Here is a 13,002-nt window from a genome sequence, read left to right on the forward strand (position 1 = left end):
TTTTTTAGGAGGCCGGAGGGCTATTCACTACTTTGTTCTGCAAACTTTTCTTCGCAATGGTAAGTGTAGTTTCACACTGAGCTTCCATAATATGTTTTGTGTGAGTGTGTGAACTTTCCCGCTTCTAATTAACTCAGTCACCATTGCAGAGCAGTTTGCACGTAGCAAAAGACCGCCACATTACATGCGTGCTTTTTTATGCAATTTCACAATACTCCCGACATATTTCTCCCCCAAAAAAGTAATTTATAAAGCAAACTTTCCGAGTATCATCTTAAACAATTTGTGAAATATTGTGCATTCAAAACTCGTAGAAGAACTGTGAATCTGATCTATAAGCGATGCTTATCCTAAAAGCCGGACTGGACCCTGGAGTCGTCACCAAGAACAAAAGAATTGTGGTCGTTTCGCACTAAAGTCAGTTCGCCCGATGACAAACAACACTTTACAACACAGCTTATTCAAAGCTTGGATTCTATCTTGGAATGTATTGTTATTTTCCTGTAATCTGATTGGTCATCTTTGTCTAAGTGACCCGGGTTACAGAAGTCACCCTGTAACTTAGTCATCTGTAATGTTTTTTTGCCATTCTGAGCTGTGTAAAGCATTATTTTTATTTGCAAGATTTGACCATTGGGCTATACCCAGGCTTCAATCATTAAATTCTTGAGTTTGGATAGAGATTAAGATATTGCTTATCATGCAATGGTGGGATTATTCCTGCATCCAATTGCATAAACCTTAAATCTGTCTTATCAATATCTCTACCACTGAGGTGCTAAGCTAAAGAGACAAGGAGAAGACAGGAAGAGAGGGGACAAAGAAAATCACTAGAAAAGTGTTATTTTACCCTTTGGAATAATTGTGAATGAGAGAGTAATCAGTGAGAAATCTCCATTATTTAATTTTAGCAAAACATACATAGTCTAGCCAACTCTCACAACTTTAACCCATTCGCTCCTGGAGATTTTGCCGAAAAACGCGAGTGGTTTTCTGGTCACTGTCGTGCTATAAAGGGCTAAAACTTACCACAAACTGGTTTACAGGTCGAACACTTCGCGGCCTTCTGATCCAGATGCAAAATATCAGCTTGCGAAGTTCGGGCATGCACAGAAAGCAAAATTTCGACATAGTTTTGGGGTTTAAAAGTGACACAGCAGTCTTGACTTTTACTTTTCGCTTTCTCTCCTCCCTTCTTTTTTCGCTTTTCTTGCCTCATTTTTTTTTCTTTTGCTGGGCATTTAGTAGGCTTGATTTTGGTGGGAAGAGGTTTTAGGAAAGCTTTTAGGATCTTAGGATTAGGCGAAAGGAAAGGTAGGTGGGTAATGGAACAAGATTTTCATGGAGATTTTCAGGTCAATGTCACGTGGTTTTTTGCTTGTTTCTCCGGTGTCCTTGACTGAATTGTGCTCATTCTGGTATGGTTTGAAAGATCTCTTCACTCTGCATAAGTTAGCGAAGAAAGTTGTCCTTGACCATTAAAACTGATGACGTCACAATGGGTAGAAAGGACCTGGATCCGCACGGGCGGTTACGGGCGGTTCAGGGGCGAATGGGTTAATCCAAAAACCTAAAAATGGCCTTTTACCAACTTTTTCACCTGATTTGACATGAAATAGACAGATTTGGTTGTTTTATGCTGAAAAGTGGATTTTTTTCAAAAAGCTTGGTCCTTTGCTTAACCCATTCGCTCCTGGAGATTTTGCCGAAAAACGCGTTTTGAAGCTAGTCGAGTGGTTTTCTGGTCATTGTCGTGCTATGAAGGGCTAAAACTTACCACAAACTGGTTTACAGGTCGAACACTTCGCTGCCTTCTGATCCAGATGCAAAATATCTGCTTGCGAAGTTCGGGCATGCGCAGAAAGCAAAATTTCGACATAGTTTTGGGGTTTAAAAGTGACACAGCAGTCTTGACTTTTACTTTTCGCTTTCTCTCCTCCCTTCTTTTTTCGCTTTTCTTGCCTCATTATTTTTTCTCTTGCTGGGCATTTAGTAGGCTTGATTTTGGTGGGAAGAGGTTTTAGGAAAGCTTTTAGGATCTTAGGATTAGGCGAAAGGAAAGGTAGGTGGTTAATGGAACAAGATTTTCATGGAGATTTTCAGGTCAATGTCACGTGGTTTTTTGCTTGTTTCTCCGGTGTCCTTGACTGAATTGTGCTCATTCTGGTATGGTTTGAAAGATCTCTTCACTCTGTATAAGTTAGCGAAGAAAGTTGTCCTTGACCATTAAAACTGATGATGTCACAATGGGTAGAAAGGACCTGGATCCGCACGGGCGGTTACGGGCGGTTCAGGGGCGAATGGGTTAAGGCATGAGTCTCGTGCTTCTGGAACACCTCATGCCATGGTAGGGAAATAGGAGTGTAAACTACAGACCAGATGTATGAGAATTACAGTCAAACCGGGAAAACCATGAACACCAGAAATATTTTTGGAGTGTTATTGTGTTGCAAGAATAAAGCCAATCAGGCATGAGAAAACTGAACTGCAAGCAAGAAAGTTAATTAGTTTGTGGTTTTGTGGCTTGTCTGCATGTCCTAATCTTTGCTGTGATTGGTCATAACACAATAAACATTCCTGAGGTATTTCAAGTGTTCATGGTTTTCCTGGTTGCACTGTAAAGTCCATGGGATGTGCAGTTGTGAATGATGGTGTTTTCCTTAAAGTACACTGTATTAGTCAGCTGGCATACAGTGTAAGCATTTTCTCAAGAACTATAGAACAGTCAGATCCTCTATGAAAATCCAGGCACTCTTAAGATTAAAGTCCCCTTACTGCCTTTGACTCAAAAAAGTTGGCAAGTATTTAAGGTAATGTGTAGCTTTAGAATGTCATGCATATCATGCAGAGCCCCTGACACAATCTCTCTGTGATCTCTTGGAAACTACAGGAATTATCTTCATTTTCCTCCATCAGTATGCTTGTTATAGACACTGACAGTACATGTACCTTTAAAGTTTTGTACATTTTATGCTTCCTTCAGGCATCACTGTCAGTGAAACTTCACAATGGAGCTTTAATGCCTTTAATTGCTTTGGGGTGAGTTGAGGCTTGAGTGTTGTCCTAGCTTTGTATGTGGCGGCTTGTTCTAATGTAAAACTGTATGAATTATTTGGCATGCATGTATGTGTATGGCATAATATTACATATATTTCAGGATTGTGTGGCATGCAGCGATTTCCCATTTTAATATTTAGGCTAATGACTAATAGCACATTAAAAGTCCATGCTATTTAAATTTTATTGGTGGATAATATTTAACTCATGTATGTCCTTAAGTTTCTTTATTGTACTCACAGTTTACGGCTAAGTTTACAGAGCACCGAACAAATTTTTGACTTGTGGTTGAAAATCATTTTGTGTTCTTTTTTTAATGTGGAACCTGACCTGTATTTAACCATATGAACATTTAGACACCTAGCCGTTCAAAGTTCCAAATGAATGGAGAGATTAATACAGTCTATCATTTATTAGGGAAAAGTAATCAGGGGAGGGGAGAGGGGCTTATTTACTTTCTTCCCCTGAGAAGGGGGTTCTTATCAGAGGGAGGGGACTTATCTTCCTTTGATCTTGCAGGACATGGAAATCTAAAAAAGGTGAAGTTGGAAAAGCTGTAAAGCTTGCATTGCAGTATGGCTACAAACACATTGATTGTGCTCATGTGTATCAAAATGAAGATGAAATTGGTGACACGCTAACTGAAGTATTTAAAGAGGGAAAAGTTAAACGTCAAGATGTCTTTATTACCTCCAAACTATGGTAAATATCTTGCATATCTTGTTACTAATAATGACAAATTATTTATTGTCTACAGTATATTGACAATTTCCATAGGAGGTTTGTGTTAATCTACAATTAGCTAAGTGAAATAATACTGTTAGGAGTTATTAGTTTCTCCTTTTAATTTCTCTCTTCTTGAAGGAGTGTTTGGAAAAAATTGCTGGCCCAATTTACTTCTGGAAAACTATATTCTCCTTGTACATGTAAATTCAAATGTTTACTTGAATTTGGAACATTAAATACATGTTGATGTTGTTGAATTAATTTTTCTTTGCAGCTCTTCGTTTGCAATATTTATGCATTTGAAACCAAAAATTGTGAAATGTAGCTTAGGCTTGTGGTCTATTGAAGAGGCTTAATACCATTATTGTAGTTAGCCTATGGATACAGCTGTTTCTTCTCCCTCCTCACAGGGATGTTTTGTGAGAGGGACATCTGTGTCGGAATGACATTCATTTTTTCCGGGATATATTCTTCCTTATCCAACTTCTTCCTGTTTTTGCTTTAACTGTGAACAGGTGTAACAGTCATGCCCCAGAGGATGTGCTCACTGCCTGCCAGACTACTCTGAAAAACCTCCAGCTGGATTATCTTGATCTGTATCTTGTAAGTGGTCATGTCATTGTCCGTGAGCTGCTCAGGTTTACTCAGAATTATTGAGGCTAACACCTTTAAAGAAAGACACTTGTTAGCCCACAAGTAACAATATTTGCTAACTCCACTGTACATGTACACCCGGGGGGGGAGGGGAAGGTACTGTAACCCCCATAACATAAGTTTTATGTTTTTTTAACAAACTATTGATGGTGAAAAAAATGCATAATGACACATGAAAAGTAATTTTGCCGGTCAACTTGCCAGCATGGTTATAGTTCAAAACCTGTAGAAATGCTGAAAATTCCATGACTTCCTTGGCACTTCTTTGTCTAAAAACCTTGTGTTAGCCCCTACATTATTTTCCTTTCATTTATTGTTAATTCTTCCCATCTGTGGCATGTTATCACATCCACCCAAGTGAATGCTTTATAAGCTGCATCTTGTTTCTCTAGTTTTATAAGTAGCGATACTTCAGTTGCATTCTAAATTTAATCTAATAGATAATTAAAGTTAATTCAGTGTTTCCAAAAGAGTGTTATTAAACTATGGAGATAATAATAATAACACCTGCCTGTTATTCTCTCAATAGATCCATATACCTCTTGCATTTAAAAAAGATGTAAGTTTTCCTCGTTGTGTAGCTGACGGGATCATTGGTTACTCACCTGAACGAATCGCCAAAACCTGGCAGGTACTTAAGTGTACTGGCATGTAACCATTAAACTTCAAAGAGTATAGAAATAGCAAATAGTATGGTACAAAAGAATTATACTATAGAACTGCACACTGAGTTACTATTTATAGATAAGACAAACAAAATAATTGAAAATTATTAACATTAGTGAATTCCTCACTTTTTTGTCTCTTGTCATCAAAATGTTATGTGTGTCTGACTTTTGTCATTAACATGACGGAATAACAAAAGTCAGACAAACATTGCAAATTAGTCAGTGTCACTCTGATATGCATTGTGCTGTGGAAGGAGCTCTCTCAGGACTGTGTCCCATGTTCACATCCCAGAAATCCATGAGCGTGCAACAACGAAGATCACTGATACAATGTAGGGGTTACACATAACCTTTGCAGTCTTACACTTAGTTATGAATACACGTTCAGATCTGAATTTTGAATCGTTGGATTTTCATTTCAATAAAATCCCCCCCGAACCTCTTACAGAACTGTTACAGGGATTGATGTATGCGCTCGATAGAACCTAAAGAATTGTTGTGATCTTCCAGGCCATGGAGAAGCTTGTAGAACAAGGCCTTTGCAAAGCTATTGGAATCTCAAACTTTACGATAAAGAAGACCAATACCCTTCTAGAAACTGCCAAGATAATACCAGCTTGCAACCAAGGTACGTACACGTCTTGTAGGTCTCTCGGACACGTTTAGCAGAGACACTCATTAATTCCTTAATTTCTTGCAGCTTTTCACACTCTATTAGGCCTAGTCCAAACGTCGAGATTTTCACGAGTGTTCATGAAAAGTTAAACGTCTGGCTCAGTTACGTTCGTAGAGTCTGAATTGTCCAAAACGTTCTATCCGTCTGCTTCAGACGGATAGAACGTCTGAAGATCGTCTCCGGGACAAACGTGGATCTTCACATGCAACGAACTAAACTAATAAATTAAAAATTTGTATAATAATGTATACTTAGACTCGTTTGGGAGAAAATTTATTAAAACTGCTTTTTGGTCTGATTCATTTGATTGGCTCGACGCGTCCTAAGTTCGACGTCTGGCCCAACAGAAGATTTTAACTTAATTTAGGTCGACTCAAATTAGAGTTTGGTTCGTGTCATGAAAATTTCGACGTTTGGTGTTCTGAATTTCACACCTAGTTCATTTATCTTTAGTTAAAATGACCCGACTCTGTATGCCGTCGCGGAGGGGGGGGGGGGGGGGGGAGTAGAGGGAGAGGCGTAAAAACATTTTTAAAAATCTAGAGTCGCTATTGCACAGCTCTGAAGATGTAATTAAATCATCGTGTTGTTTTTGTTTTTGTTTGGTTTCATGTTCAACAGTGGAACTTCACCCATACTTGCCTCAGCCAGAGCTGTTAGAGTTCAGTACCAGCAAAGGTGAGTCAAATTTAGGTTGGACAAGTTACTAATTTAGAAGGTCTTATTGATGACTCTTCATAGTTCTTGAGAAAGGTTTTCTTCCCTCACTGACACCGACGGCTTGGAAGAGAAAATCCTAATCCTTCCAACAATAGTCGAACCTAAGACCTTCAGGTCCAGGTGCTCTACCCCTGGCTACAGGAGACTCTACAGACGACCACTATTTAAAATGTAAAATGGCCTATAGGAGGTAATAGCTTCTCTTGTACCGGTTTGACCTCATTGTAACTGTGTAGTTAGGAAATAGTTACAAATTTTCGCCAAAAAAAATTGTCTTTGTTTTATTTCAGGAATTGTAGTGACTGCTTATTCTCCGCTCGGATCACCTGATAGGCCGTCTGTCAACAAAGACGAACCTATTGTGTTAAATAATCCTCTGTTGAAGAAAATCGCTGATAAACGCAAAACTACAATAGCTTTGGTGAGCTGTCTTTACATCTTTTATAGACTGCTCACAGCCCTCTATTCAGTTCTCGTATGTTTACATCATGACGCGACTGTCAGAGTGGAGAGCCATGGGTTTGGGCGGGGTTGGGCGAGAGGGACATCTTCGCTCTTCCGGCGTACTTCCTCGCGCTATCTAGCCTGTTCCATGCTTCAAGATTTAATGTCCACAGATTATGAAAACTGATGCGAAAACTGACGCGCAGGGTCTGGTGAGAGAGGAGGCGGTGGAGCTTCTCTCCTTCTTCTGCCACCGTCTCCTCGCCCAAATCACTCGTGTCTTATTTTTGCTTGGCTTGGCGACATCACAGGCTATACATCCTCGTGATTTGCGCTCCCTTCGCTATCGAGAATTTATTCGTAATGTCGCGTTCTATGTTTCGCATATTTTTGCAAAGAAAGTAGCAAGGCAGTAAAAAGTATAAGTCTTTGTACCTTTTCTACCTGGATGGTGTAGATTACCAAGTTGAACTGAGTTTTAATGTTATAATGCTGTAATAAACGCGGCTTGTTTCTGATTGGGTGCGGCGTTTATTGGTGATTTCGTTTTCATCTACGGCATTTCGAGGGCGGCGTTTAATCGAGTAAATACGGTATGTCGAAGTAGTTGTTGTAGATATCGCTACAATTTATACTTACAGTGCGGCATAGCTAAACCGAAGTTTTGTCTTCTGAATAAACGCCTAAAAATTACCTTCTTATACGGATTTTACCTTTGAGAGTGTATTTCCTACTAGGTGGTATCGAATTCGAAAAATTCTCTCTCAAAGGCGCTGAGTTGTCGCACGCAGACAATCTTAAGGGTTCGTCACGCGTTCCTACCCCACGTGGGGGATTGGGGGGACGGGTGACAAAGCCCTAAGCCCTAAGAACGTCTGCGTAGGAGGTTAGGCATTACCTGATTTTACGCAAGGACACCTATTAGGTTTTTTTTCCCGTTCGTTTAGCCCCCGTACCCTGGGGAGAGAAGCTGCATGCGACAATTCACTAACCCCGGACACTTTTCCCGGGGGTTGTCCGGGTGAGATTATAACAAGTAAAGTTGAGCCATGCATTTTTCGCTGTTTTAACAGGTCGCCCTGGCCTGGGGTATTAAGCGCCGAACTCCAGTCCTTCCAAAAGCTGTCTCTGAGAATCACATCAAAGAGAACCTGGAAGCACTTAATGTAAAACTAGATGATGATGACATGAAGGCCATCGAAAACATCGGGATACGTCACCGGTATCTGACTCAGAAGTGGATGTTCAAACCGGAGGAAGTTCCTGAAAATTACTGGGATGGCGAAGAGTGACAGCAAATATTGTCTTTTTAATATATAGCTATATAACAAATACAAAAAAATTACTGAATGCAATTAGAAGAACTGATAAAGCTGTTTCGTCTAAAATTGTAGCTGGCTAATTTGAGGGATGCAGACAATTGAGAGCAAAGATTGGGGAAAAAAAAGCTGTCTCTGAGAAGCACATCAAAGAGAACCTAGAAGCACTTAATGTAAAACTAGATGATGATGACATGACGGCCATCGAAAACATCGGGATACGTCACCGGTATCTGACTCAGAAGTGGATGTAAAAACCCGAGGAGGCTCCTGAAAATTACTGGAATGGCGAAGAGTGACAGCAAAAAATTGTCTTTTTAATATATAGCTGGATAACTAATACAAAAAAATTACTGAATGCAATTAGAAGAACTGATTAAGCTGTTCGTCTAAAATTGTAACTGGCTAATTTGAGGGATGCAGACAAGACTGGGGAACGCGCGAAGAGAAAATAAACGATACGACCACCAGAGCACATCCAGTGCGATTTACTTGTTGACTTCTTGCTGTGCCTTTCTTCTATATACCTTGATCAAAATGGAGTGGATGCAGTGGTGGCAAAAAATAGCTAACTACGTGAGTGAAAAAGGAAAGTAATTTTGCCACCATTTTCAGTGCAATAAGGTGTTTTCTCCTTGTCTCGGATACAAACTGAACTTTTTCGCTTATTGCTTGCTTCCACTCGTGAACAGTCAAAAAACGGCTAAGAATTTCCGATAAGTTCAAGGGGGATAAATCTCGTTCTTATGTAGACTATAGAGAAAACGGGTAGGCCTGTCCCGATTGTGCTCGACAACTTTGTGTTGCCCTCTGAGCAATTTTTGAGCAAAATATACGTTTAGAGCACATATCAAGCAACGATTTCATAGAAAAATTCAATTCATGCGAATTCGTTCCGAGAGTTACGAGAGGATTGTATTCTCTTGTAAACGATTATCAACCTTTAAACACATAACAACGTTTCGCTGGCCTGAAAAGGCAATTGTTGCCGTATGAATAATTAAATAGTGCCCTTAAGATTTCTCCCATAATTGCGAGCATCTCTTAAAGCTAACTTTCTGGACCGATGTTAGAAATTATTATGAAGAACGAAAAAAAAGGGCTTTAAATTGACGTTTATATAAAAAATATGCAGAAATTTCGATAGCAACTTTTGCAATTTAAGTAGTAACTTGTTGGATTTTTGGCAATTTTTTTAACAACTTTTTGGCATTAGTAAGCAATGTTCCAGCATTTTACGAGCACAAACCGGAAAGGCCTAACAACGGGTTTGTATGCGTATACGAACTGAAACAGGTTCTACTTTTTCATTGCCTCTGTAAACTTGAAAATCAGCCCTATACTTCCATATTAACCACCTGCACAGCTAGCCTGCGAATACATCCGTTCCTCCTCGCTCTTCGCCGCTGGGGACGTTAACGTCACCAGCGGCGAAGAGCGATGAAACAAATGGGATATAAAAATAAAGAAATGTGACCGATTTCTGCTATATATATTTATTTACCGCACACAGAAAAGAAGGGGGAGAAAGCAACAACTGCCTGCGATATAACTCCAACATATGAGGACATAAGGCCGCCGCAACAAGAAACCCCGAAGAAACATCGCAGGTCTTTGCCGCCGGCATGTCTACGAAGTTGAACTCGAGGCCTGGGCGGCATCTGAGAACAAGAGGCATGCGCTGTAGCGGGCGACAAAGGTGGCCCCGTCAACCGGCACCAGGGGAGGAGGGTGGGGCGACGAAAGCTTCTTTGACCAATCGGGCCAAATGATCACCGATACACCTGTAGATAGAAAAAACCGGAATTTAAACAGAAGGACATCAAAGCATCATGCCCGCTTCGGACACATGAGAGTACGGAGGAATCTAAAGGTTTAGAGTCACATTCCGTGTTGCGCTACTTATGTATGGAGTGAGAACTTTTAATTTTGTTTCAACTTCATTAGCACACATTACCATACCCTAAAACAAAGAAAAACAAAAATTAGCTGAGATGAAAAAATTAACTTCAACATAAATATGGAGCATCAATTGTGGCCGATTCTTCAGAAAGCCTCTATTTGTGACAAGACAAGACAAGACAAAACAATGTTTTATTTGGAGTCTTATACAGTCCTATGTATATCAACTTTATCCAGTCCTATGTATATCGACTTTATCCCCCCCCCCCCACACCCACGCCTGTAAAGCGTATTTTTCTGCCACTCCTAAAGACGGTGATAAAATTGCGTGACTCTCGATTTGGCTGAGTCACAGTGATGGTGGCATTCGTTAGGGTCTGTTGGTCTACACTTTGTTCTCTATTCTCAGATCGCTTTATTCAAAGCCGCTGTTATCACGATGGTGAGTAAAATTTCACACTGAGCTACAATATGTTTTTGGTGAGAGTGTAAACTTTCCCGTCCCATATTAGCCGTCACAAATCAGACAAATGCTGTGCGTCAATTTAATTTGCACGCACGCTAGAATCGTTTTCAATTTTATCAAAATCAGCGCCTCCTGGATATGAATGTTGGATATGAATTATTTCCAGTAGTTTCCATAAATAGCGGGGAGCTAGTATTTACAGACAACCCAACATTTCATATCCAGACAGTTGAAGAAAACCAAAAAACGAAATTAAGCCTTTGTTTAAATTTAAGGTAAATTCCCGGGGGGGGGGGGGGGGGCAGTTGGGTATTTTTTGGGTGGGTATGTGCCGCACGGGACTCCAAATTGGCACCCCATTCTAAAAACAAATTCCCCTAAAATTGATACCCCGTTCTAGAAATGGGCCAATTTTTCATACCCCATTCTAGAATTCGCTCTAAAACTGATAGCCCGTTCTAGAAATGGGCCAATTTTTTATACTCCATTCCAGAAAGTTTGTAAATTGAAATAGCCTTGTTTTTTTAAAAAGATATTTCTTTATTTCTTTGACTTATACATCAAATAAATGCTTCTTCATAATCAGCAACAATTTTAAGCAGAAGATAAAGCCGTGATCCACAATTTTTTATACCCCGTTCTAGAAAACGCCTCTGAAATGAATACCCCATTCTAAATCAAGAGCTTCAAAATCACGACCCTGTTGGGCGGCACATACCTGTATAGGTAATGTATGGGAGTACCCCCCCCCCCGGGGGAAAATTAGAGCAATAGGAAAATTAAAACTGAATTTAACAGAGGTGCGTCAATTTAAAAATCCTCTAGAGGCCATGTCCTATACAAGGTCAATAACACAAGAAATAACTCAATAAAACACACATGACCTCCAGATAAAAGATAAGATACCTTCAAGCGATTTACGTACGTCTGGTCATGCATTCAACTCTGAAATTGGTTATGGGGGAGGCCTTCCGAGGTGGGGGTATACTGTTGCTTTGTCGGTCATTTCTGAGACTGCTTGTCACCAGGTAGGTAAGGAACAAATGTCGCTGTCACACTTTGGCTAGGACAAAAATAATACTGTAGGTAATCAGCACAAACTTTTGTGATACTCAGTTTAGAGTATATATAATGCCAGGAAAGAATTATTAATATTGTAAGAAAACATTCTAAAGAAAATTAATGACAGAAAACCTTGGGAATATTAAAGGAAGAGAAGGCGGGGCAAGGGGGAGTCTCGTCACGAGTTCACAAACAACAATTTTGCATTTCATGACTCATGAAACAAGTAGTGTATTTGATCTTGGCCACGTGTTTGGGTAATCTCTGCACGGCTATACATTCCCTAGGGGAGCCAGCACTAGATAGGCCTTATATAGTGCACTGAACTGTGATGTTCAATCAAAAGACTCAAAAGTGAAGTTAGTCAAGCTGCCAAGCCAATGCTAGTTAAGATTGTTTGGCCAAATTAATGATTTAATTTCTTCAATATTCATCTTAAGTGTGAGATGTGAACAGTATACAGGATTTTGGCAGTTCACGTTTCACGGAGTGTATTTCAATCACAATTCACAGAACAGTTTTTCAGTACATCCAGAAGCATATAACCCCAAATTCGGGGTTATATGCTTCTGGTACATCACAATTCACGGACACCAACAATGGTCAATCACGGCTTCGTGAAAATACGCTTGCACCCCCTCAAGGAAGAGATTTTGTTACGTACTTCACTGTCGAAACAGCCAAATGCAAAAGTGAACAGATGTCGCTTTCAGTGCGTAAAAAATGGATTGTTGCCATCACAATTCTTTCCTCCTTTTCTGTCAATTGACTTACTGCTTTCTGAGCTGAGGACTGTTGCCAGTTTAGGGGGGGGGGCAGCTGTTTCGTTTGCTGCTCCCCTTGGGAGGCCTCTGTTAGGGTTAGGTGACTCATGATGCATTTATATCTCATTTACTAAACAAATATCAATGACGATCTTCCATGGTCTATACTCTTACAAAATGATGTCAATAATATGTTCAAAACTCAAGTTGAACCAGTTGGAATAAGGTGTATATTTTTTTCCTGTGACCTGCTTTCTATGACTTGTGTTTTGACCTCAGGTCATGTTTGTGTATTTTTTGGAGGGGGGAGGGGGCTCTCCACAGTTAGAGTATAGATATTTTCTTGAGAAAAAGAAAAACATTTGGTTTCAAAATAATTTGATTTTTTTTTTCAGGCATCTCCAGTAAAACTTAACAATGGTGCTTTTATGCCTTCAATTGCTTTGGGGTGAGTTGAATCTTTGTATATATATTGTTGCTTGTTCTAATATTTTGATTCAAAGCTAGAGTTGCAAATAACCTGGCTCAGGTCAATTTACAATGT

The 13,002-nt window shown here is 39.8% G+C and overlaps 2 protein-coding genes across 2 annotated transcripts in view; both read left to right on the forward strand.

The window, feature by feature from the left end:
- LOC140952429 (aldo/keto reductase slr0942-like) lies at window positions 1-8,751 on the forward strand. The gene is made up of 9 exons (XM_073401856.1): window positions 1-59; window positions 2,984-3,039; window positions 3,577-3,759; window positions 4,299-4,386; window positions 4,967-5,068; window positions 5,616-5,733; window positions 6,403-6,459; window positions 6,792-6,922; window positions 8,019-8,751. The coding sequence occupies exons 1-9, from the start codon at window positions 57-59 to the stop codon at window positions 8,235-8,237; spliced, it is 957 nt and encodes a 318-aa protein (XP_073257957.1). The 5' UTR covers window positions 1-56; the 3' UTR covers window positions 8,238-8,751.
- A 1,722-nt stretch (window positions 8,752-10,473) lies between these two features.
- LOC140952440 (aldo/keto reductase slr0942-like) overlaps window positions 10,474-13,002 on the forward strand; it is a 35,429-nt gene continuing 32,900 nt past the window's right edge. Inside the window, exons 1-2 of the mRNA XM_073401866.1 lie at window positions 10,474-10,608; window positions 12,854-12,906. Of these exons, the coding sequence (XP_073257967.1) occupies window positions 10,606-10,608; window positions 12,854-12,906 (56 nt within the window). The 5' untranslated portion in view covers window positions 10,474-10,605. The remainder of the gene's footprint in view (window positions 10,609-12,853; window positions 12,907-13,002) is intronic.

This window comes from Porites lutea, chromosome 1, assembly GCF_958299795.1.
Source record: "Porites lutea chromosome 1, jaPorLute2.1, whole genome shotgun sequence".
NCBI lineage: Eukaryota > Metazoa > Cnidaria > Anthozoa > Scleractinia > Poritidae > Porites > Porites lutea.

Bases quoted from the DNA above. Each gene is read 5' to 3' on its own strand.
- LOC140952429 (XM_073401856.1), top strand. The intron at 3,040-3,576 runs GTGAGTTGAGGC...TTGATCTTGCAG, and splicing joins ATGCCTTTAATTGCTTTGGG to GACATGGAAATCTAAAAAAG. The intron at 5,734-6,402 runs GTACGTACACGT...CATGTTCAACAG, and splicing joins AATACCAGCTTGCAACCAAG to TGGAACTTCACCCATACTTG.